Genomic DNA, 21,162 nt, shown 5'->3' with positions numbered 1-21,162 from the left:
AAGATTGTGATTTCAGAAACTATATTTCCCGAAAACTCAGGCTTTTCTACAAGATACTTTGGGGACAGGGTTGGGGGGAGTTTAATCTATGGGTCTTTCCTCCTCCTTTTATCTCCCAAAGCTAATACATTATAGACATTTGGAATATATGCAACAATATCATTAATATGCTTCTAAAATATATAGTGATTCTTCTAGTGCTATCTAAAGAATATTAAATGACTTCTTGATTTTTTTTAAAAAACAAATTTATCAAGTATGACAAGACTTTTGAAAGTGTCTATCACCATAAAAAAGTTGTTTATTAAAAAAAAGGTTATTTATTGCAGTGTCATGGCAGTATGTTTTAGAAAAACTTCAAAAGACAAAAGCCAAACATAATGACATTGTAGATCTGAAAAGCCTCTCACAAACCTGACTCAATTCACTTACCTTACAAATTAGGAAATTGTAAATTTTTCCCCCCAAAAAAACACTTAAGTAGAATTAGAGTAGAAGTCTAATCTGTTTCACATATATTGTACCAGATAATAGAAAAATAGAAACAAAACATTCTCTTGTTTAAAAATCATTCTTCCTATCTGGGGTATTTGCCAGTGCTGCTTGTTCCTTTTCAGATAACAGAAGTTATGGTAACCTTATCATATAATAACCTCGTCATACTGAGATTTAGAATCTGATCATGTGTTCAATAGGGAATTTAACTACAATGACATATTCTAAGCCATTATAAAAGTTGTAAGTTGGAGCATAAAAAAATCTGGATGATTAAATCTAGCCTTGGTCAACTATTACCCAATTTTTCTATCAAGACTCAGCTGCTAGTTCAATACTTTTTACTTCTGTAGTAGATGAGTAGCAAAATGTGGGAAAAATTTAAAACACATTTTTGGAAGAGGTTAAAATGGAACAAAGTCTATTTGTTTATTTTTGTTTCCTACACATCAGAGAAAGGCCTTTTATTAATTCTATCAGAATATAGAACATGTGTGCAGAGATGTTTTCTTACCACACTCTCCTTTATTCCCTCAGTTGTTTAGATATATTTGCTCAGTTTGATTAATTGTTATGAGCATCTTTTATATGCTTCTGTCTGATATGGAACTCTCTTAAGATGCAGTAGAGAATGTGGAAAGCTATGGTTTCTTTTGGAGATAATAAGCTGTTGACAGTACTTTCGTGGATATATTGCATAGGGAGTATATTGAGCAGATGTAGTTGGTGGATTTTGTGAATGCATAAGGGAGGGGAATATGTTATCTTATTTTTTTTTATTATAAACATTCCACGTATTCCAATACGGCCTCACATTTTAAGTTTTTCATTAAAAAAATTTTTTTTTATTATTCATGAGAGAGAGACAGAGACAGAGGCAGAAGCAGGGAGCCCAATGTGGGACTCGATCCCGGGACCGTGGAATCACAACCAGAGCCAAAGGCAGATGTTCAACCGCTGAGCCACCCAGGCATCCCTCATTTTAAGTTTTTCAAATAGAATCTCTCATAAATCAGTTTGATCATTTGTGTTGGTAATTTTTTTAATGTGGAAAGTAGTTATTAAATTGATAGTTTGTGTGGCTTACCATTACATAGATGCTGTTTTAGGATCAGGGCAGTAGGTTATATTCCAGGCTAGTAATGGGAATTCCACATTGTTTATCTCATTTAATTCTCACAACAACCCCATTTTATAGGAGAGGAAAATACAGTCTTTGGTTAAAAACCTGTTTATTTACTAGTGGAAGAAACCTCAAATTCAGTATGCTTCCCACATATCTGTTCATAATTAGGGAACACTTGTGGAAGATCTTGCAGCTTGAGACAGAAAACTTCAGCTAATATAAATGACGGTGCCATTCCACGTGAAGGTTTCTGACAGTTGGGTATATCTTTTCATACAGGAGAATAACTGTTAGAGTGAGCATTGAACTACAATCAGTTTCCAATCCAGTTCACAGAAAGGTTGGTATTAATTTCTTTTGAAATAATTTTTTCTTTTTAAAGAAAATATAATTTCTGTACTATATAATTATTTTTGTTCTTTAAGAATGTAAAACTTTTTGTTATACTCAACTTTGAGCCGTTTGTAACTTGCAAATGTAGGGTGGTAGAGTCTACTAAGATGATGACTAGAAGGTTCCTTTTTTAAGATTTTATTTATTTATTAGAGAGCGAGTGAGCGCATGTGTGTCAGAGTAGGGGGAGGGAAAGAGGGCGAGGTTGGGAGAGAGAATCTCAAGTAGACTCTGCACTGAGCTCAGAGCCCATCTCGGGGTTTGACCTCCTGACCCTGAGATCATGAGCTGAGCTGCAATCAAGAGGCAGATACCCAACCACCTGAGCCACCCAGTGCCCCCATATCATCTATTCCTAAAGCATACAGGAAGAATTGGGAATTGAAAGAACTGGGGGTAGGTTTGCCCATTGCACTTACAGATTGATAGAATATGTATTGCTACCCTGTAGAAATGACATTTCATGTTGTATGTGTGAGGATAGAATGAATTGAAGCACTGCAGGGAGGTATTTTTGAATCTTTGCCTTTGGCAGGGAGGCATTTGAAGCATCAGTCCTGTATGATTTTTTTTTAAAGATTTATTTATTCATGAGAGAGGGGGGAGCAGAGGCAGAGACACAGGCAGAGGGAGAAGCAGGCTCTGTGCAGGGAGCCCGATGTGGGACTCGATCCCTGGACTCCAGGATCATACCCTGGGCGGAAGGCAGGCGCTAAACCACTGAGCCACCCAGGGATCCCTCCTTTATGATTTCTTCAAAAGAATGAGTCAGTAGCAGTGATATGGATGCAGAAAAGATGATGAAAAAATACAGCCTCTGTTTTCTCTGAGTCCCAGCTTTCCCTAAACATAGTATTCAAGGACCTGCTACTGAGGTACTTCTTGAAATCCACCCTAAGATGCTATAAAAAATCTGATAGTAGAAGGTGTTTTAAGAACAGGATTTTCTAAGGCAAAGCAAATACCTAGATTACTCATTTTCTGGAGTACAGATTATGTGTTCTATTTCTAAATGTTATTCCTTGGGCCTGCTGTACCTTTTTATTTTCTAACTCTACCCATAAGTAGGTTTAGATTTTTCTAGGACCCTAGCAGTTCCTCAGTAGCCATGAGTAGATTTTATTTCAAAGGGGAGCTTATTCTTAGCTTGAGTACTTATTAGTTCTTCATTAAGCCTCCATCATCTTGTTCCTGTGGCTGCTTTCTTTGCCTCAGTGTTCTCTAGAGTACATAATTTCTCTGTCAGCTTTAGCTGCTGTGATGCCTGCCATACTGCAAATTTATGTGGAAAGTGGTCTTTATGAAAGATGCTCGCTTCACATGAAATTGAAACAGATGGGGTTCCATGCCAGCGGCCACCTGGAGTAGGAGAGAATAGGCCCTTAGGAAGAAGCCCTGGCAACATGTTACTTGATACCCGTCCTCTGTCTTAGACACAAATGCTCCTTTTTTAGGATAGATGATTGCTTGTCATTTCAGCTGATATATTGCCACTTTTGAAATATCAGGCAACTAATTGTGGGAAACTGAAAATGTAGTTGAGTATCAGATGGTCACTGTTAGAATATTTTTGTCATTTGCAGATTTTAGTCTAGCAAGGACTGGGTCTCAATTTTCCTAAGCCTCTAATAAGAGAGTATTCCTCAGCTTTCAACTCCTAGCATTTACTTTTTATAAACCCCCACATGGGCTTCAAGGAGCAGAGTATCTACTCGTGTGTAAGATTTTTAAGTCTCTTAAAGACTAATGAAAACCCAGCAGCACCGGAGAACAAAGTTATCTGAAGTATAATGGTGGTACATTGTTGTTATTGGATAATTTCACTTCTGAGAAGGAAGAAATTACTCTAAAAGCCTGATGTTTTGAAAACTTAAAATATAACAATCTTTCTTTTAGGATTTAGTTATCCGTCTGACTGATGAAATGGATCCATTTTTTCTATATAACCTTGTTATATCTGAGGAAGATTTTCAGAGGTAACTAAATTTATTCTGTTTTATATTCGATCTAAGAAATAAGTACGTTTTGTTAATGTATGGATACTATTCTCTTTGAAATCAGCCTATTAGGAACATGTGGATGTTTTGAGAACACTGGACTGTTTATGGTATAATATAGCTCAGAGTTCTGCTTAAAACAGCTCAGAAATTTGGAGCTTTAGTGAATTATAGCGATCTTTTCCCTCCCATTGAATAAATTCTATAAAAACAAAGTTCTCTAGTTCTTGATTATAATGGGTATTCATTAAATAAAAAAAGAATATTTCAGGGTTTGATTATAATTAAAGATACTAATTAAATTTTAAAAAATCTCTTTTCTTCTGTATAGTTTAAAATTCCAGCAAGGCCTTCTGGTAGACTTCTTAGCTTTCCCACAAAAATTTATAGATCTCCTTCAGCAGTGTACTCAAGAACATGCCAAAGAAATTCCAAGGTAAGTCTCATGAGAGCACTACATCATTAAAATTCTCTCAAGACAAATTCTTGTTTATAAGACAAATTGATGGGAAAATATTTTCTAATATGTTAGAAGTATTTTTAAATTTTTAAAACGGGAGTTTAGGGCTCTATTAAATATCAAATTTTAAGGAATCATGGTTAAGATCAGAATATTTACCTCTTAATTTTCATGTTTTGACATGGTCATTAAAACTCTCTGAAATATTTAACAGCATCAAGTATATGATTTTATGATGAATTTTTTGATTTTATGATGAGTAAAAAGAATAAGATTTTGTGTTTGTGTGTGTATATTCATGTTTGTGTGATGCTAAAGCCTGATCATTGTGAAGTTAGTTTACCTTTTATCTTTTGGTTTCATCAGATTGTTTTTTTTTAAATTTTTTTAAAGATTTTATTTATTTATTCATGGGTGGGGGGCAGGGCGGGCAGAGACACAGGCAGAGGGAGAAGCAGGCTCCATGCAGGGAGCCTGATGTGGGACTCGATCCCAGGTCTTCAGGAGCATGCCCCTGGGCCAAAGGCAACGCTAAACCACTGAATCACCGGGGCTGCCCTCAGTTTGTTGTTTGAACCAGTTATTTTGTTAGGAACTATAAAGTGCATTTCTAATTCTGTCATTCTTTTTATATTTATTAGGTTTAATTCTTTAATAAAGAAGAACTTTTCCTCATTAGTTTGGGCTATTTGATTACTCTGAAAATTCACACAGGAAAGGATAAAGGCTTAATTCTTTTAAATTGTCAATTTAAAAAAAATTGTCAATTTTTAGAGTATTTTAGTTACTTTCGTGCTTCCAATAGGTTTTTGGTTTGTTTTTAATTTTTTACTTCATCTTTCATTGTGAACTCATAAACATTTGTATTCACTATGTTTCAGTGAGTCTTTTTTTAAGTTTCTTGCTCAGTTTTTCAATTTTAGTTTTATCCAGTTTTACCTTTGGGAGTCCTTTTATATTGACCCGATGATTATAATATGACCCCTTTCCTGATTTTTCTAATCATTGATGATTCCCTGGAGTATATGATTCAATGGGAGAATTTCACTATCTTGTAAATGTTAATACATTGTGACACTTTCTTTTCAAAGGTTTTTGTTACAGTTAGTTTCTCCAGCACCTATTTTGGATAACTCACCTGCCTTTTTAAATGTGGTAGAGACAAATCCTTTTAAGCATCTGACACACCTCTCACTAAAACTTTTACCTGGAAATGATGTAGAAATAAAGAAGTTTCTGGCCGGCTGTTTGAAATGTAGCAAGGTAAGATTTAAATTCTTACTCTTTTATTTTTATTTTTATTTATTTTTATTAAATTTTTATTTATTTATGATAGTCACACAGAGAGAGAGAGGGGCAGAGACATAGGCAGAGGGAGAAGCAGGCTCCATGCATCGGGAGCCCGACATGGGATTCGATCCTGGGTCTCCAGGATCGCGCCCTGGGCCAAAGGCAGGCGCTAAACCGCTGTGCCACCCAGGGATCCCAAATTCTTACTCTTTTAAAAATAAGTACCAAAAGTCTCCGATAAGTCACTCAAGAGCTATATTGCTATTAACTTTTGTTTTTCAGAATAAAGTATTTTTAAAGATGTCTAGCAAGTTTCTATAATATGTAAGAAATTTATTTTTATTTTGTCATTTTTTTTCTTCCATTTGATCAAGATACAGTGGGGATAGAACTAGGCTAAAAATTGAAAAACTAGGTCCCATGGTTTTTATTAATTTTCTATAATCTGGGGCAGGTCACTTAAACTGTTGGTATCATGGTTTCATCAGCTGGTAGATAAGTATGGAAATATCTACTACCCTCTTACAACTATCTCAAATGAGGAAAAAGATATAAAAGTTTCTTGAAAATTACTAAGTGCTCTTTAATTTTAGAAGGTATATGGAGAAAGAAAACAACATTGGGTTGCCTCTTCATAGTTTTCTAAAAATCTTTTTAGTCATGTGCTATAGATTAGTGAGTGCATCTCAAAATTTAATGGTACACAGATCCTCTAGGGATCTTGCTCATTTAGGTTGTGAGTCAGAAGGTCTGAAGTGGAACCCGAAATTCTGCATTTTAACAAAGTCTCAGGGTGATGCTGATGCTATCCTTTGAGTAGCACAGCTACAGATGATTAAATTATAAGCTGTGATTTTATATTTTTATAAATAGGAAGAAAAATTATCATTGATGCAATCACTAGATGATGTTACTAGGCAACTGAATTTCACACAAAAGGTAATCCAGATTTCATTTTGTCTTTGTAAGTTCTCCAAACACTGGTTCTGACTTGCTTCTTGAATCCTATCCAAGCTTTTGTTTATTAAAGCATGTTACTTTTTAATTCCCTCTCCTTTTTGCCTTTTCTTCTTTCAGTAAATTATCTTAATCTGATGCTTTCTCTGATAGTTAATCCATCCAAACATTTCTGTTACCTTCATTATATGACATATTCCTTCCAGGTCTTTATTAAATAATATATAGTACCTACCGCATGTTCTTTGCCTTTATGCACCTCACTCCTGTCTAAAATGACTTTTCAGTTAGTATCTTCTAAATCTTTCCCTTCCATATGTGTTATGAATTATTCTAATAGGCTTATTGTCATTTCAGTCATAGCTACTACCTTTTTGCCCCTAGTCCTTGAAACTGAAGACCGAGGTATCCGATAAGTGGCATGGCTTCAGGTAGAAATTATCCTGCAAAACATAGCCCATCAAGGAAACCTATGTTACTAGGTTTTATGTGTATAAGTGAACCACCCCATATGATGGACTTGCTCTACCTGGGGTTGCTTGCTTTCTTAATGTCAGAGGGGAGGATTGGGTGGTGAAGAGCCAGATTTAACTTAAAGGTTAAAAATAGTAAGGCTTGACTTCTGGGCCATGTTAGCTCTAAAATTCTTTTATTCCAATCTTGATTTCCTCAAATTAAAAAATCTGTGTAGGAAAAGGCTTTGAGTATGTTTCAGAAAGCTCTTGTTCCTTTTCTTTAATATCTTTTGTAAATACTGCTGTGTTCTAGTTAATAACATTCACAAATCTGTCTTAATATTTTGTATTGAACTCTAATACAGACATTATCCGAAAAAATCCAAGAATTAGATAAGTTACAGAATGAATGGGCATCACACACAGCTGCATTGTCAAATAAGCATTCCCAGGAACTGACAAATGAGAAAGAAAAGGCCTTGCAGGTATGAACATTAAAGAAAATAGAAAGTTATTTTGTTGTTGCTGTTAGTCATTATGTTAGTTTGAAAAGTAATATATGCTTGCTGTGATATGTTCAAACATTACAGGAGTCTGTTAAAAATTGTTTCTCATTAAAAGTTTTATTACCTGGAGGTAATTTATAAATATTTTGGTATGTGTTTTTCCAGATTTTTTTCTTTGTATGTAAATAATGTGTCTTTTATAAATATTTATACTTATACATTTAGAGTTATGTAAATTATATATTTGTACACATATAGTAGGTTTTGGTTTTATATTATGCTAATGAAGTCCTACTGTATATATTGATTGTAACTTTTTTCTTTTTTTTTGGCCCCACCCCCCCCTTTTTTTTTTTTGATTGTAACTTTTTTCACTTAACATGACAGCATGGTTCATTGTACAACAGTTCAGATATTCCTTTTTAGTGGCTGCATAGTGTTCTGTATTTGCATATATAACATAAATTAACTACTTACCCAACTGATGGACATTTAAATACTTCAGTATTTTGGCTAATGCGAATAATACTATAATGAACATTCTTTGTCTCTAGAAGTGAGACAGCAATATTCCTACTATATAAGATATTAATGGATATTGCAAATTTGCCAGGCAGAAAGTTTGTCTCAAATGGAATCTAAAAGATAGTATATGAACAGTACTTATTTCCCCATATTCTTTTTTTCCCCATTTTTATTAAGTTTTTAACTTTAATTCTTCTATAGTTAACATACAGTGTTAGTTTTAGGTGTACAATGTAGTAATTCAGTAATATACATTACTCAGTGTTTATCTTCATAAGGGTACTCTTTAATATCCATCACCTGTTTCACTTCTTTTCCTTCCCCCCATCTGTTTGTTTTCTATAATTGTCTATTGATTTTTCTTTTTTTTTCTTTGTCCATTTGTTTTCTTTCTGAAATTCCACATACAAGTGAAATCATACGGTATTTGTCTTTCTCTGACTTACTTTGCTTAGCATAATATACTCTAGCTCCATCTACATCATTGTAAATGGCAAGAGCTTGTTCTTTTTGATGGCTGAGTAATAGTCCATTGTGTATATATGCCACATCTTTATTAGCTAGTGGACTTTTACTCTCTTTCCATAGTTTGGCTATTGTTGATAATAGTCTTTAAAGTGGAATACCAGTTTACACCGCCATTCTGAGGGGTATGATAATCCCTCATAGTATGCATCTTGACCACTTGGATATTCTCATGTGAAGTTCAAGAATTCTCTTGCCTGTTTGCATCTTTAGCCTATTTTTAAGTTGGACTATTAATATTTTGTCTATGGATTTATAGGAATTTTTTGTATATTCTGGACATGAATCCTTTTTTTTTTTTAAGATTTTATTTATTCATGAGAGACAGAAAGAGAGGCAGAGACATAGGCAGAGGGAGAAGCAGGCTCCCCACAGGGAGCCCGATGCAGGACACGACCCTGGACCCTGGGATTACGCCCTGTGCTAATGTCAGATGCTCAACCCCTGAGCCACTCAGGCGTCCCTTGACATGAATCCTTTATCAGATACATGCATAGTGAATATTTTCTGTCTGTGGCTTACCTTTTCATTTCTCCATAGTATAAAGTAGGGATATTATATCTTTATTATGTATATAAACATTTTCTCCCAGTTTGTCTTTGCCTTTTACTATTGCCTTTTGCCCTATATGGTTCTTTTTATTTGAATGTCATCAAATCTGTCATTCTGCTTTTATGGTTTAAAGTTTCATTTCATGTTTGGAAGGCCTCTGCCACCCTAAGGTTATGAAAGCTATTCCTTTAGTATTTTCTTTTAATACTTTGGGTTTTTTGTTGTTATATTTGACTTTTTAATCTGTTTGGGTTATATTTTTATAGAATACAGCATGAGATTTTTTTTTGACATAAAGTCAGTCATTTGTTCCAATACCATATATTCCACTGATTTAAAATGCAACCTTTAATATATACTAAATTTCTTTGTATGTTTGACCTTGTTTCTGGAGTGTTAGGGAGAACTAATATCTTTGGGATTTTCTAACCAGTAGCGAGAATATCTTTTCATTTATTTAGATCTTATTTAAAACAGGCTTATAGTTTGTTCTTTATTTCCCTCCATCTTCTCTTTTTTTTATTTATTTTTATTTTTTTTACAGTTCTAATTAAAATTTGTTTACCTAGAGATTTTATAGCTTTTTGTGCAATGAATTGGACCACCTATGTCCCACCACTACAGTAATTTTCTGATTATTGCTGATATGCATTAATATCATACTTGTTAATTGTACATTATCTTTACAGATTCTAATAGTTTTAGAGCTGATTTTCTTAGTTTTTCAGGTAGATATGTATAAAATGATAATTTGTTTTTTTAAGATTAATACCATTTTTTCTTCTTGTACAGAAAAATGCTAAATTGTAGTGGATTCCTTTCCTTGTTTCATTCTTTTTTTGGTAAATAACCTAAAATGTCTGATCTTTAGGAATGATGTTTGTTTTGCATCCTGAGAGTTAATCCAAAGAGTGCTAAGTCAGATGAGTGATTTTTGGGGATTTAATTAAATAATCATGTCATTTTTCCACCTTTATCTAATGTAATAAATAATAGATTTTAATTAATTTTTTTAAAGAGTGAACTTGCACATGTGTGGAGGTGGGATGGTAGGAGAGGCTAAAGGAAAGGGAGAAAGAATCTTACGCAGGCTCCATGTCCAGTGCAGAACCTGATGCAGGGCTCACTCTCATGACCCTGAGATCATGACCTTAGCTGAAATCAAGAGTCCAATGCCACCCAGGCACCCTGTAGGCAGTGATTTTAAAATTTCAGTGTGCATCAGAATTACCTGCAGTGACCAGAGTAGAAAATGTAAATGTTGTAGTCCTAGCCCTCATACTTCCTTTTTTAATTTTTAACAATGCATTTCTTTCTTTTTTTAAGATTTTATTTATTTATTCGCGAGAGACAGAGAAGGCAGAAGGAGAAGCAGGCTCCCTGTGGGGAGCCTGATGCAGGACTCCATCCTGGAACCCCAAGATCATGCCCTGAGCTAAAGGCAGTTGCTCAACCATTTAGCCACCCAGGCGTCCCTCTCTATTTTTTAAACAAAAACTCCAAATTACAATGATCACTGGGATAAAACCAGTCCTTTATTTTTACTGCCTTTATTGCCTTCAATGTATTTGATTACCATCTTCAGCAGTTACATTAACATCTTTACCAGTTTACTCTTTTTTCTTCTTGATTGCTCCAGCAGTATTTTCTTCCCACATTACATTTTCAGTCTTTTTTTTTAAGATTTTATTTATCGGGATGCCTGAGTGGCTCAGCGGTTGAGTGTCTGCCTTCGGATGAGGACATGATCCGGAAGTCCTGAGACCAAGTCCCACATTGGGCTTCCTGCATGGAGCCTGTCTTTGCCTCTCTCTCTCTTTCTGTCTGTCATGAATAAATAAATAAAAACTTTAAAAATAAAGAAATTAAGAACAAGATCAAAATAGTAAATGTACCTTTGTTGACCTTTCTCCTTCATGAAATCCGTAATTGAAAATAGATCCTCTTTGAAACAGGAAATTTTTATAATTATATATAAGAATAAGATTTATTTTTCTTCAAATCTTCCTGTATTTGTGTTTGTTTTCAATTTTGGTACTATACTTTTATTATATAATAGGCACAGGTACAGTACCAACAGCAGCATGAACAACAGAAAAAAGATTTAGAAATCCTCCATCAACGAAATATCCAGCAACTACAAAACAAATTATCTGAGTTAGAAGCAACTAATAAAGACCTAACGGAAAGGAAATATAAAGGAGACTCTACCATCAGAGAACTGAAAACAAAACTGTCTGGTGTAGAAGAGGTATTGAACGTTGTGTTTGTTCTCCCCCCCACCCCCCCACCCCAATTTAAAATAACATTTAAATTTGGTGACTTTATTATTTGTATCCAGGCTGTTTCTCTGATGCTTTGCAAGGATGTTTTGGTGTTATTAGGGTGATCAGATGTTGCAAAAAAATTGAGAATCTAAAATTTGATGAAAAGGGATAATTCAGAACAGAACTGTGGTCAACTTAGATATTTTTAGTTAGGGTCTTGAAGAGTAGCTCGTTGACATAACCTTTAGATTTTTCGGTGTACTTTTTTTAAGATTTTATTTATTTATTCATGAGAAGCACACACAGAGAGAGGCAGAGACATAGGCAGAGGGAGAAGCAGGCTCCATGCAGGGAGCCTGACAGTGGGACTCGATCCTGGGCCTCTAGGATTACACCCCGGGCTGAAGGCTGGTGCTAAACTGCTGAGCCACCAGGGCTGCCCTCAGTGTACTTTTAATATCTGCGCAGTGTCAATGGCTCAATGTATTCAGTGTTGACAGGCCTGGTTCTTTCAGCCTACTTAACACGTCCAACAACTATATGAATAATGTGTCTAATAATAATGATATTAGTAATGCTGGTAGCTAAGGCATACTGAACACACGCTATGTGACAGGTGCTGTTTAACTGCTTTACAGGTATTAATCCATTTAATTCTTATAATTATTTTAAAGAAGGTACTGTTATCCCCATTTTGCAGATGGTGAAGTAGGACACAGATAGTTTAAGAAACTTGCCCGAGGTTTCATAGCCAGTAAATGGAAGAACAAGGATTAGAATCCTCTTATTTGCTTATCTTTAGTACTCCTTTATTCTTTTAGGCAACAGAGACATTTAGAAAATCTTGCTCTGTGACACATTGTTGATGCTTTGGCTATGATGATAAGCTCCTTCCTAGCATTATACATTATTGTCATGAATTAATCAGAAAACGTAGATTTTGTTAAGTCTATCATATTTAAATAAAAAATCAGTGTTATTTGAGCTCATGAGACTTCCCCACTCCATTTCACCAACTCTAAAGCTTGATGATTTTATTTATTTATTTAAAAATTTTTTTTAAAGATTTTATTTACTTATGAGAGACACAGATTGAGAGAGAGGCACAGATACAGGCAGAGGGAGAAGCAGGCTCCACGTAGGGAGCCCGACATGGGACTTGATCCCTGGTCCCCAGGATCACACCTTGGGCTGAAGGCGGTGCTAAACCACTTAGCTACCCAGGCTGCCCTGAGTAGAAAGCTTGATGATTTTATGTTCAGATCTTCAGTATTCTGCGCCAGTAGTGCATCCTCCCTGCTCCCTTGACCTTTCATACCAGTTCGTAAAATATTGTAATCTGCCTTGTACATTGGATAGTCATGACTTCTTTTATCTTCGCCCTGAAATTGGCCAGTTTATAAATACTGTGCTCCATTATGTGGGCTTTATATAATTTCATCAAAATATTTCTTTAAAAATTTTTTTTTAAGATTTTATTTATTTATTCATGAGAGACAGAGAGGCAGAGGCAGAGGCAGAGGGAGAAGCAGGCTCCATGCAGGGATCCCAATGTGGGACTCGATCCCAGGACTCCGGGATCACAACTTGAGTGGAAGGCAGACGCTCGACCACTGAGCCACACCCAGGCATCCCAAATTATTTCTTTAAAAAAAAAATTCTGGGGATCCCTGGGTGGCTCAGCAGTTTAGCGCCTGCCTTTGGCCCAGGGGGGCAATCCTGGAGTCCCGGGATCGAGTCCCATGTTCAGCTCCCGTCATGGAGCCTGCTTCTCCCTCTGCCTGTATCTCTGCCTCTCTCTCTATGTCTATCATGAATAAATAAATAAAATCTTAAAAAAAATTTTTTTTTATTTAAATCAACTTGCTAACATAAAGTATAACACCCAGTGCTCATCTCATCATGTACCCTCGTTAATGTCTAATCAAAATCTTTCTTTCAAGATTTGCAGATGACTTGAACATGATCAGTCCTGGGAACCCCTTTGTTTTTTTTAATTGTAGTATAGTCAACATTCAGTGTTACATTAGTTTCAGGTGTACAATATAGTGATTCAGTACTTTATACAACACCCTGTGCTCATCACAAGTGCAGTCCTCATTAATTGCCATCATCTATTTCACTCATCTTCCCACCCACCTCCCCTCTGGTAACCATCAATTTGTTCTCAATAGTTAAGAGCCTGTTTCTTGGCTCACTTGTTCTCTTTCTTTCTTCCTCCTTTTTTCCCCTTTGCTCATTTGTTTTGTGTCTTAAATTCCACTTATGAGTGAAATCATACAGTTTTTGTCTTTCTCCAACTGAGTTATTTCACTCAAACTCCATGTCGTTGCACTGGGAACTTTTTTTTTTTAAACCTCTGAGTATTGTTACCTAATCATGGTAAATTATACCTTTTAGGCATTAGTGCCCTAAAAATAATTGCTGCCATTTATTATTTATTGTGTGCCAGGCATTATGCTAAGCAATTTGCATTAGAGTTTTTATGGAAATTAAGTGAAGTAATTTATGAAGTGTTTGTTATTTCTGTTTTAAAAATGAGGGAACTAAGATTCAGGGAGGTTAAATAATTCCCAAGGTTACACCGAAGAACCTTGATTTGTATTCAACTCTGTCTGATACTAGAATTTGCTTCTGAAATCAAAGTATTATGTTGTGGCATAATACTATAAAATTATTTTGTAAAGTTTTGTTAAAGATGAAAATTATCTAGAAATACTATATCCTCGAGTTGTGTATCCTTGGCAGTATTTAGATGGTATTAGCTAATTGGGAAGTGACCTGTCTTAGATTTTTTAAAGTGTTTTTTTCTTTTTTTAAGATTTTAATTTATTTATTCATTAGATAAACAGACACAGGCAGAGGGAAAAGCAAGCTCCCTGCAAGGAGCCTGATGTGGGACTCGATCCCAGATCTCAGGATTACACTCTGAGCCAAAGGCGAACACAACCTCTGAGCCACCTAGGCGTCCCCCAAAGAATCTGTTTTTAAATCACAATTATATTTGCTTACTTTTGTTTTAAAGAGTGAACTAAGAGCAAATCCAGAAGTGTTAACATATTTGTTGACATGGAAAGATCGTAATATGTATGAAGGTTGATTATAAAACTGCACAGTATGAGTACTTTAAAAAAAAAAATCAATGCATATAAACAGAGCAAAATGTTAACAGCAGATTGTGGCAGCCACCCTTGGCTACCCTTAGAATCCATTACAGAGTTCTACTGCCCATGCTCTACCTCATACTAACTATAAATAAGACTTTATTTTAAAAGATTTTATTTGTTTATTCATGAGAGACAGAGAGAGAAAGAGAGAGGCAGAGACATAGGCAGAGGGAGAAGCAGGTTCCATGTAGAAAGCCCAATGTAGAACTTGATCCCAGGACTCTGGGATCATACCCTGAGCCAAAGGCAGATGCTCAACTGCTGAGCCACCCAGGTGTCCTAAATAAGATGGAACCAGGCATCAATAGTTTTAAAGTTTTCTTGGTGATTTCAATATGCATACTAGCTTGAGAACCACTGCTTACATGGTAGAATGATAGGGCTTTTTATTTTATGTTCTTGAAATTCTATTATAATGGGCATTTATTACCTAAGTGTTTTTTTTTAAGTGTAAATTTCAAGGTACCAAAAAATCCTTGTTACTAGTTTTTAAAAGTTGCAGTAATTTATTCATAAATCAAGATTATTTTCCTTGTTGTCATTGAATTAGATATTAGTGTATTTTACAATCATATTTCAAGTCTACAAGTTACATACAACCTTAGAGGGACTTCTGTATCCTTTAAAAAAAATCAGTACTAGATTTTTCAGACCAATTTTTGTATATGTTGTATTAAATCACCACATGTATCTGGATCCTTCACTATGAAGAAACAGGCTTCATGAATCATTGGGAAATATTATAATGATTATAATTCTTATTGAGCCCATGAACCTAAAATTAGAGAATCTTAAGAATCCTTAAAAGTGGAAGGGACTGTAGAAATTATCTGGTCTAGTGTAAAAGTTTCTCTTCATCTCTGGCACAAAGTCATTTATTACCTGCTTAGATAGGTCCAAATAGGAATGAACTCACTAATCCTTAAGAATGCTATTCCATTTTTTAAGAGTTCAAATTGTTAAAAATCTATTCCTTATGTTAGAGCCAAAATCTGTCTCTAATTTTTACCCTTTAAGGGCAGCCTGGGTGGCTCAGTGGTTTAGCGCTGACTTCAGCCCAGTGCATGATCCTGGAGACCCGGGTTAGAGTCCCACATGGGGTTCCCTGCATGGAACCTGTTTCTCCCTCTGCCTGTGTCTCTGCCTCTCTCTGTGTATCTCTCATAAATAAAATAAAAAAATAATAAAATAAAATAAATATAAAATAAAATAATAAAATAAAATAAATAAAATAAATAAAATAAAAGCTATATGGAGGAGTGCTGGGGTGGCTCTATTGGTTAAGTGGCCGCCTCTTGATTTCAGGGTGGTTCATGATCTCAGGGGATGGAGCTCTGAGACGGGCTTCATAGTCAATAGGGAGTTGACTTAAGGATTCTCTCTCCCTTTTTTCCTTTTCCTGCTCACTCTCTCTATAATAAATAAAATCTTTAAAAATCTAAAATAAATAAATCTTAAGTAAAAGCTATATTAAATAAAAAAACAGTACTAGAACTTTGAAAGGCTTCTTAAATATTTTATGTCTAATTATAAATAACCAGAGCAGCTAACTTCTCTTTTTCATACTGCATCATTTTTTTTCTTCCTCTAGGAACTCCAGCGGGCTAAGCAAGAAGTCCTCTCTTTGCGAAGAGAGAATTCTACACTAGATGCCGAATGCCATGAAAAAGAAAAGCATATTAATCAGCTACAAACAAAAGTGGCTGTTTTAGAACAGGAAATCAAGGATAAGGACCAGCTTGTTTTAAGAACAAAAGAAGCATTTGATACAATCCAGGAACAAAAGGTCTATTTAAACATTTTTTAAACAAATTGTTGGTCACATTTACAAGTGATCCTTTTTTTAAACACAAACATCCTATTAATTATTTTTGTTTTAAAAAATATGTATCAGGTGGCTTTAGAAGAGAATGGTGAGAAAAATCAAGTACAGCTAGGAAAACTTGAAGCTACAATAAAATCATTATCAGCAGAACTTCTTAAGGTTTGTTTTTAAAAATAATAGAATATTAAATTTCATTGGGTTAAGTAGAGATATACATATGAAGCTCTTTTACAGGCAAATGAAATTATCAAGAAGTTACAGGGGGATCTGAAAACTTTAATGGGTAAATTAAAACTGAAGAATACAGTAACTGTTCAACAAGAGAAACTCTTGGCTGAGAAGGAAGACAAATTACAAAAGGAACAAAAGGAATTACAAGATGTTGGACAGGCTCTCCGAATTAAAGAGCAAGAGGTAGTGAATATTCTATATTTTTGCGTGTGTGACTACTTCTAGAGTATAACAAATTTTCTCAGGTTTTTAAAAAACTGTGTTATATTAGAGAACAGCTTTGGCTTTTTTATCCCCCCAAAAGAACATAACTAGCTTCAGCACAAGTTAACCTATTTCTTTTTAGATTTTATTTATTTGAGAAACAGAGAGAGGCAGAGATACAGGCAGAGGGAGGAGAAGCAGGCTCCATGCAGGGAGCCTGACTTGGGACTCGATCCCCGGTCCGCAGGATCACGCCGTGGGCTGAAGGCGGCGCTAAACCGCTGAACCACCTGGGCTGCCCAAGTTAACCTATTTCAATTTGAAAAGTTAGTTATCATGACTTAGATACCTTGAGTGTTTATTATATATACGTACATATACGGGTGTTATGCAGGTGAATTATAATTCATTTATCTATTTAATAGTTAATGGTATTTAATTAATAGAGATACATTCCTTAGTTTTTATTTAGCCTTTATTATACTAATAAGAGAGGATTGATATTTCAGGTATGCAAATTACAAGAACAGTTAGAAGCTACTGTTCAAAAGCTTGAAGAAAGCAAACAGCTTCTAAAAAATAATGAGAAGTGTAAGTATTTTACCTTTTTATGTAAATGAGATTTATAATTGTTCTATTCATCTGAAAATTTTATTTGAGTTCATAAAAGTCTAGGTAAATCAAGATAGTGCTACAGCCAAATAATTTGTTTTAATTACATTGTCTTCATGTCTTTCCTATAGTAACTTGTATATCAGCTGCCCTGTAAAGCAGTTATCATTATAACAAAAACCGTATTAAATGTCTCAGTAACCCAAATTAAGTGTTGAAAATATTGATTGTAATTTAAATTCTTCATGTTAAAGGTCTTCACTACTCCTTATTTTAATTGTTATATTTATCTAATAGTAATAACATGAATTATTTGAAACTGAAATACAAGATTAAGCTTTAACATTTTCTCAGGTTTTTTTTTTTTTAATTTTATTTATTTATTCATGAGAGACAGAGAGAGAGAGAGGCAGAGACACAGGCAGAGGGAAAAGCAGGCACCATGCAGGGAGCCCGACACGGGACTCAGTCCCTGGGGACTCAGGGAGCCCAACACGGGACTCAATCCCTGGGACTCCAGGATCACGCCCTGGGCCAAAGGCAGGTGCTAAACCACTGAGCCACCCAGGGATCCTCACATTTTCTCAGTTTTTAGTATTGGTTATCAGACAAGAGTATGAACTTCAAATAAAATGTAAGATATTGTTCTAGAAGTGAAAGCCTTCAAAGAGATCCAAGACTAGCAGAAATATGTACTTCTCATAGTAATAAAGAGTTCTATATATGTGGTGATTGCTAAGAGTCTTTTCTTTAATGATAAGCATTTAGGTGAACCTATATTTTCCTGTGATAAAAGGTATTCTGAAAGACTTAAGAAGATCTCAATATAACTTTTAAGTGTTTAAAGTTATTAGAAAATTAAAAAGTCAAAATTCTTTACCTTGTTTTGTTCTTTTATTTAAGTAATCACATGGTTAAATAAAGAACTAAATGAAAATCAGCTAGTGAGAAAACAAGATGTATTGGGACCTTCTACCACTCCACCTGTGCATTCTAGCAGTAACACAATTAGAAGTGGAATTTCTTCTAACTCTAATGTGGTAAGATTTAAATCAAGATGTGAGTGGTCTTAATAAATTACCTAAAATAAAAATATTGCCTGACTAAGGAAGTCTCCATGACTAATATGACTAGATATTGATTAGCACTGAGATAAAGGTTAAGTCCCACCTGGAAGTGAGATATATAGGTAAACTTGCTCTTAATAAAGAGGCTATATTTCAAGGGTGCACTTTTTTTAAAATTTATTTTTATTTATTTTTATTTATTTTTTTAAAGATGTTATTTATTCATGAGAGACACAGAGATAGAGAGAGAGAGAGTGAAGCAGAGGGAGAATCAGGCTCCATGCAGGGAGCCTGATGTGGGACTTGATCCCGGATCTCCAGGATCAGGCCCTGGGCTGAAGGCGGTGCTAAACCGCTGGGCCACCCGGGCTACCCAAGGGTGCACTTTTAAAAATTGGATATAGAAATCATTCAGTAATAAGTAATGCCAAATGTGCTAAAGAAGGGAGTATTCTGGGGACCTTAAGAAGGGAGAACAGAGTTTGAGCTCAAGTTGAAACTATGATAGAAGGAGCCTAAACTGAATTCTAATTTTAAGAGAAAAGAGAAAGAAATGTCCTTTTATCAGTCTGTCAGCTCCAGTTTCTAGAAGGAAGTAGTTATAAGATTTAAGGTTTTTAGCTCCCAGGACCAGGTCTCTTGCTTTTTCCTTGCAAGAAATCGGGAGAAAAAGAAGAACAACTCCTTACATCTGGGAGCTGGCTTGGTACTATCACCAAGGCCCCGGTGTTGCTAGGAGAGCTAGCCTAGCACTCACAACTAGGTCTTGGGGCTCTCCTGTTGAACATAAATAATTTCACAGAATATCAACATCAGGCAAGGCCACTCTGTGACTGTGACAGATCAAGACAAAAACAGGATCACATCATAATCATGTCTGAACACAATTAAAAAAAAAAAAAGGAACATTGCCAAACCACAAAATGGGCAAACATTCTCCTGTCTTGGCTAACATGATTTACTGCTCCTTCTTTACCAACTACCTTCTTTACCAACTATGGTTTTGGCCTCAATGCATTAATACTTACCTAATAAGATTTATTTCAGATACTGAGTCATACAGTTATCCCCATTTCCAGATAGCATCTGAACCACAATAAGGCCACACTTTATTAAACTGTTCCTTGAAACACCTAACACATAAGTCTAATAAAGTCCCTTTTAACACCTACATACTGTCACACCCCCTCTTACTAGATTTCCCACAGTATGCAGTCTCCATTGTTTGCAAGGAGCAGTAAACCCAGGGTGTACACATATAGACATGTTCTGGTAGTCATTTGTTGGAGAGCATTGGCAGAGGATTTAAAATGCAAATACCTAACTGTATTTATAAATTAGATTGACTTGATGTTTAAAAAGAATAGATTTTTGCTAAGTTGGAAAAAGGTGTGGAAAGAAGTACCTAGTACTGGATTGAAAAAATTTGAATCTTAACCTTCTTAATTGATGATAAATAGCTATGTAAAAGGTGTTTTTGTTGTGTAGCCAGTGATCTTATACAGTTGCTTCTTAAGGTTTGTGTTTCAGTTCTCTTATAAACTCTTTTCATGACCTTATTTTTTTTTTGTTTTTTGTTTTTTCATGACCTTAGTTAATGGTGTTGTCACTATATTTGAAAATTAGTGGCAAAGCAAATTACTGTCAGAATCAGTCCATTTAAGAACACATACCTTGTTCTCATTCTGGCAGAAAATTATTTTTATTTTATATCTGATTGGCTTATTGATCTATGACTCCACCCTCCCCCCCCCATCCCATTTTCAGGAATGGAAGATCTATAGGGAACCAAGGTAATTCAGAGAGGTCATTTGAAGTCATTTCAAAGACAGGTCCAGTGGTTCATTTTGTTAAGCTTGCAAGGCCACTCCTTAAGAAAGCTTAGATATCCTAGCCTCATGCTATTATTTATTATTAAAGCAGAGTTTTGTGTTGTCATGATAAAATTGGCCTCTAAAGATAGCGTTTTTAAGTATTATAACAGTGTCTCATAGATCAGTAAATACTATTTAGAACTAATAACTCATCCTTAACCTTTTTATGTTTTTATTTTTAGGTTGATGGTAGACTGACTTACCCAACTTTTGGGATTGGTTATCCTATCTCCTCTGCATATGCATTCCAGAGTAACTTTCCTCATCCTGTATCTGCCAAAAATACCAACCACCCAATTTCAGGACCAAAGGTAGACAAATTACCTAATACTTTTTTGGGAGGAAATATAGCAAGCTAGTAACAAATTTTTTCTTTTAAAGATTTATTAGTGTTTTGGTCAGTTGCTAAGTATTAGGTAATAGATAAATATATTCCAGAATATCTAGTTTATGCTTATAGGAAATACTACCTGTACTATATGGTATTTCTTGAGTCACTATAATTTATAAAAAGCTGGACATTACTCTCCTTAAATTTTATTTATCCCTGTTGAACCGTTTTCCATTTTTATTCATTCTCTATTACAATTCTCAAACCTAACTAGAATTACTGACTTCATACTGCTGATGTATT

General features: G+C 35.0%; 1 protein-coding gene across 2 annotated transcripts in view; it reads left to right on the top strand.

The window, feature by feature from the left end:
- SASS6 (SAS-6 centriolar assembly protein) overlaps positions 1 to 21,162 on the top strand; it is a 40,281-nt gene that overhangs the window by 3,931 nt on the left and 15,188 nt on the right. For both annotated transcript variants that reach the window (XM_055339778.1, XM_055339777.1), the window contains exons 2-14: positions 1,901 to 1,961; positions 3,911 to 3,990; positions 4,343 to 4,447; positions 5,563 to 5,734; positions 6,635 to 6,700; positions 7,539 to 7,658; positions 11,341 to 11,532; positions 16,307 to 16,501; positions 16,610 to 16,699; positions 16,775 to 16,954; positions 17,485 to 17,566; positions 18,491 to 18,627; positions 20,711 to 20,839. In XM_055339778.1, the coding sequence (XP_055195753.1) occupies positions 1,901 to 1,961; positions 3,911 to 3,990; positions 4,343 to 4,447; positions 5,563 to 5,734; positions 6,635 to 6,700; positions 7,539 to 7,658; positions 11,341 to 11,532; positions 16,307 to 16,501; positions 16,610 to 16,699; positions 16,775 to 16,954; positions 17,485 to 17,566; positions 18,491 to 18,627; positions 20,711 to 20,839 (1,609 nt within the window). The remainder of the gene's footprint in view (positions 1 to 1,900; positions 1,962 to 3,910; positions 3,991 to 4,342; positions 4,448 to 5,562; positions 5,735 to 6,634; positions 6,701 to 7,538; positions 7,659 to 11,340; positions 11,533 to 16,306; positions 16,502 to 16,609; positions 16,700 to 16,774; positions 16,955 to 17,484; positions 17,567 to 18,490; positions 18,628 to 20,710; positions 20,840 to 21,162) is intronic.

Source organism: Nyctereutes procyonoides, unplaced genomic scaffold (assembly GCF_905146905.1).
Source record: "Nyctereutes procyonoides isolate TBG_1078 unplaced genomic scaffold, NYPRO_anot_genome, whole genome shotgun sequence".
Classification (NCBI taxonomy): domain Eukaryota; kingdom Metazoa; phylum Chordata; class Mammalia; order Carnivora; family Canidae; genus Nyctereutes; species Nyctereutes procyonoides.
Note: the sequence above shows the minus strand (reverse complement) of the source record. Positions and strands in the feature narration are given on the sequence as shown.